This window comes from Montipora capricornis, chromosome 11 (assembly GCF_036669925.1).
Source record: "Montipora capricornis isolate CH-2021 chromosome 11, ASM3666992v2, whole genome shotgun sequence".
NCBI classification, from domain to species: domain Eukaryota; kingdom Metazoa; phylum Cnidaria; class Anthozoa; order Scleractinia; family Acroporidae; genus Montipora; species Montipora capricornis.
In genome coordinates, this window is record NC_090893.1 from 3,425,787 (window position 1) to 3,430,786 (window position 5,000).

The 5,000-nt window shown below is 38.4% G+C and overlaps 1 protein-coding gene across 3 annotated transcripts in view; it reads right to left on the reverse strand.

Moving 5' to 3' along the window:
- Positions 1-5,000, reverse strand: part of LOC138024683 (1-phosphatidylinositol 4,5-bisphosphate phosphodiesterase delta-4-like) — a 44,515-nt gene that overhangs the window by 37,487 nt on the left and 2,028 nt on the right. The window contains exons 1-2 of one of the 3 annotated variants that reach the window (XM_068871894.1): positions 1,624-2,239; positions 1,453-1,521 (exon numbers count right to left, since the gene is read on the reverse strand). In XM_068871894.1, coding sequence (XP_068727995.1) covers positions 1,453-1,486 — 34 coding nt within the window. In that variant the 5' untranslated portion in view covers positions 1,487-1,521; positions 1,624-2,239. Of the gene's footprint in view, positions 1-1,452; positions 1,522-1,623; positions 2,240-5,000 lie in introns of those variants that run through there. The other 2 variants (XM_068871896.1, XM_068871895.1) reach the window with 2 other exon arrangements.

Sequence of the window (5,000 nt, forward strand, 5' to 3'; positions counted from 1 at the left end):
ATTTATTATTTTCCAGGCAAAACAAAGCGCACTTTGACTTAATCTACGATTCCCAGATCTTTATGTATCCAAGTCCGTAATAATAATAATAATAATAATTATTATTATAATAATAATAATAATAATAATAATAATAATAATAATAATTATAATAATAATAATAATAATAATAATAATAACAATAACAATAATAATAATTTATATTGCGCAGGTTACATGAATATAAATGATCACCTGCGCATTACAATGATTAAAAACTAAGAAATATAATAATGCAAAATGAGCTAAAAACCTACAATAAAAACTAGATAAATAAAAACTAAAAACTATGTAAATATATAGCTAGAAAGTTAAAATTAACTTGCCTAGAAACCTTGTATTTCACGAGCCACGTGAATTATATTTTGTCACGCGAACTTTGTCACGAGTTGCGTGACAAAATTAGCTACCTTCGGAAGGAAACTTTTGAAGCCCGTTCAGCAATTGTGTTAAAAGGGCTGAAATCTCGTTAAATCTTAAAATAAGCCCAATAACGCTGATAATGTTGCAACCGGATTCAGATCACCAGGAAAAGAAAATCGAGTTAACGTGACAAGTAATGTTAAACTCTCTCATCTTCTTTTTTTAGGTAATAAGTATCAACATTGATATCGTCAGTTCGAAGATAAAAACTTAAGAGGTACCATCGACTTCCCGAAGAAAAAATCAAGTATCCTTCCACGTCAGATAATTAGAATATGTAGTTTCGCTAGCAAATAAAAAATGTGTCAATCAGTGAAGTTCTTAAAGTAGTTCAAGAACTCTTGAAGTGTCCCTTAATGAGAGACCTACAAAACAACTCGCTGTTTTAAACAGCGAGTTGTTAAAAGAAAAAATCTTATAGATATACAATAAACGCTAGATGAAAAAAGTAACGAGATGAAGTTTACAAGCCAAGAGTAAATTCAATACGGTACTTGTAACTATATCTTTCATCCGGTTTACATGAAATTAAAGGTAGAAAGCACATCGCAGCTGCGAAAGAAGCATGAAAAATCCTGGTTGAACGGAATTCGAATCCACGAGCGTGCGATTCCGACGTCTACCAAACGAGTTGTCTAGCAAGCTTGGGACGTAATGCGAGTTTTAGTAATGTTGTACATGTATTTATCCCCAGTTCAAGCGAAATATTTTCATGTCCACTCTAGTTTCATAAATTCTAATATCATTTAATTCGTCCATTTACGTTGACAACACACATTTCCTTTGATACACACACACAAGGAGCTGAATATTTAAATCAGGGGAAATCTTTCAATGTCCTCCGGTTGACCAACGGGAGTACCATTGCTTTGCTTGAGAAGAATTCATCAATCAAGTCGAAGTCTCGTTCAATGCATGATTATAATTCGCTTGAGTCATATTTGAGACAAGCTGTCGACCATCTCCCACCCAATTCGATTACAAACTTACCTGAAGTGAGGGAATTGTCATTCTCATCATCCATACTTCAACACAAAGATTTGGTGAACTGTACGATAGCTATTTCGTCAACGAAAGAAAATACAGAACAATTAGCATGACCAATGAAGGTCAACAAAATATCATTAGAATGTTTATACGCTCTGGTAGTTTTCCCAGCACCTGAGTTATTCAAAGAACCAGTAAAATATTGATTTCAAAAGACACGAAGTGTTAAAACTGCCACAACAATTTCGGTAAAAAAGGATTGAAGAATTGCAGATGCTTGAGCGTACGATGCATGTGCATCGTACGTGACTGGATGAACGTCAAAATCGCTCAATTATTAAATGGTCACACTCGACTTGTTTTACAACACAAGGAAGGATTACGTTTTCGCAAACGTTGGCCGTGGCCATTACACTCTAATCACATAAGTTTGGTTTACAACACGCTGTTTTTCGTAGTAAAACACAAATTTAACCAAAACATTAATTGCTGCCTGCAACCATCGACTCAAAAGATATCGGCTTGCATCCGCGGTTACCGTTAACTCATGTCAGTTGTTCTGAAACATTTTATTGACTGCAGAGAGGAAGAACAACAGTGCTTCCTACGCAATCTTGTCTCCGCAGGGAAGTTTAAATTGCGAAATCGTTTCCGTCAGTACTGTGCAAAAACTGTATTTCTCTTGAATGGACTGTCAAAAATTCAAGTCCAGCGTTTTTAGCGTGGCCTAAATGAGATATGTGGGCTTTGAAACCACAAAAGTTTTGGTCATGCTCAAATTTCGAAACATATACTTCAGTAAATTGTTCCCGAGGCTAAACTGAGAGACATTTTTTTTGTCGATTCTCGCGCAACAACTGCGCGTTTCCGGCACGTTTCCGGCGAGGTAAATATGAAACAGGGTTGGTTCCGTAAAGCCTAGTTTTCATCTGTCGGGAAAATCCGAGACGATCGGGGATTTCGCAGTTTCCCGACCATCCCAGATTTTGCCGACTAATGAAAATCATAAATCGTAGACATCCCCGATAATCTGGGATGGTCGGGGACGAACTCGAATCGGGAAGATAAAAAGCGATTCTATTTTCCCGACGTGTACCAGATTTTTGCGTTCGTCGGCGATCATTCCCCACATATGAAAACTCAAATTTGTACTTTCAGGGACGTCGGCGATGGATTTTAGCTCGTTACCAATCCTCTAAATAACATGTTTCAATTTTTGGCGCACTTTCCATTTTCCGCCAAAGTCACTATCGGGAGAATCTAGGACAAGCATCTGGCGATTTTGCGATATGTCGGCAAAATCTGGGACGGTCCGGAAACTGCGAAATCCCCGATGGTCTGGGATTTTGCCGACATATGAAAACTAGGCTTAACAGGTACGCGAGCTAGCCAATCACAAGTTCTTGCGCAAGGCTTACCCTTGCATTGCGATTTCTTGCATTGAGCATGGCATTGCTTTTAGTTTGGAGAATAGATAGAGGCATTGTGTTGTTGTTTTACTCGGTTTGCCAGAATGGCAAACCAGTCGGAAAATGGGTGGCAAAGTCTTTCCTGACACTCCACTGCTAATTGGTTTCTTTGTGGGTAGAGAGATCTAGGCGTATTTTTTATAGGTTTCAGGGTTAGTGGAAATGTGTAGATTTCCCAGGTGGACACAGTGGAATATTTAATTACCCTGCAATGGCGTCGAAGCCATTGGAACGCAAATGGCGTTTTGGTGGATCTTTAAATAAAATGTACCCTTATGGAGCTGAAGAATGGAACGTCAATTGGATAAACAAGAAAGGCGGTGAAAAATAAATAAAGCAACGAGTAATGGACTTCGACAACAATCTTTCGCTCGTCAAGCAGTAATCAAAGTGAGCTGTATTTCTAGTGTTTTACGAAGTGTGATGTTATGTACAACACCGAAACCAAATTGAAAATTCTCTGGTAACTTATGGGTTTAACAAAGACAGTGGATCTGTGATCTCTGTTGTCTGTCTATTTGTATTTATTTGTACTCAACTCTGCACAGTCTTCAGGTAAAAAAATAATTGGAAATGTGACAGCCAAGAATTATTTGAAAGAAAGCTTGTCGTCTATTTTGTGCTTCATTATTCAAGGAAAAGGTTCTTCAGGAAAGGGTTTGATCCTGAAATTTATTTCATTTGCGTATGGTAATTTGACACGATTGGGTTTCTTGCATGTCTTCACGCACGCAATGAAATAAAAAGGGTTTCTTGGCTCTAATAGCAAATATGTTGTTTGTTTCAATACATGTTTCGCTGGAAAAGGTAGCCTTTATGAATTCATCATGCTGTGTAATATTCGAGCTTAACAAATTTGCTTACGTGCGTTGAAATGTGATACGCGAGGAAACAGGAGTTTTTTCTCTCTGACAAATGGTTAAGGCCCTGTTTACAAGCAGGATTAAGCCCTGTTTACAAGGAGGGAGTGTAACCCTAGTGCTAGGGTTACCCTAGCACTCACACATTTTCTCTTTTTTTTCATCGACGTGTTTACAAGGCAGTTAGGGTTACCCTGGCGCTAGGCTAACCCTATCCGAGTGTAAACAGGGCCTAATGGGTAGCCAAGTTTTTAACCTTAGAAAAATATCTGTTTTGTCATTACAGTGTATAATGAAGTTTGTTTGAAAAGTAAACAATATTTCTTTAACTTGCTGGGTAATCCAATTTATTGCTACGATACCAATGCGAAGATTGTTTACATTACTCATGCTTTTTGCGAATTTTGAGTGTCCTGAAATTACATCATTCGCGTGACATAGTTCCTTTATCACGACGAAAACATTGAGATAGTAAAAAAACTTCATATTTATTAACCATTTCTTTTGCTTTTGTGCTTGTCAACATTGTGATTGCGATAATTCGCAAGTCTGTTTTTGCATTTCATGAATGTCTAGACTTTCAATTGCATGGCCGTTCAACCTGATGATTGTGTAAATAGTTCACCAGGAAGTCAAAATAGATACGTTTCTCAGAAACCCGGCAGATGAAATGTAAATATTCAGTTAAAGATTACAACAAAATTTAAAAACCAAAGACGGAAGTTTCTTGGCTAAAAGATACGTTGTTTTACTCTGAAAACGACGAACGATTACAAGTTCTTTCCCGTAGTTCATTCAAGCCTGGTTTCCATATGATCTGCAACGCTCCGCGATCGGTTTAGATCGCCGATATGTCCCCGGCATCTGCGGCACACGGTCTGGGTGAGCGGAAAGCTGAATCTGGTTCTACTTTCCCGACCACTACGATGCTTCCGACTAAGACAATTGTTAATGGAAACGTGTGTCTGAGCCATGATGATATGTGTTCTATCGGCAATACGCTGTTTTTCGCCTTGAAACACGTCCAATCAGACTTGAAGTAAGTGCACTCCTTTTTCTCCTCGCTCCGCAGAGGATCAGTGGTGCGCTTCTCTGCGATCGCTTCAGATTTAAATGGAAACATTTGCCTCCTGTGTTTTACGATCGTCTGCGATAAGGCGACGCAGACAACAGCTTCCGATCGTGGCAGACCGTTGCAGATCATGTGGAAACCAGGCATCAG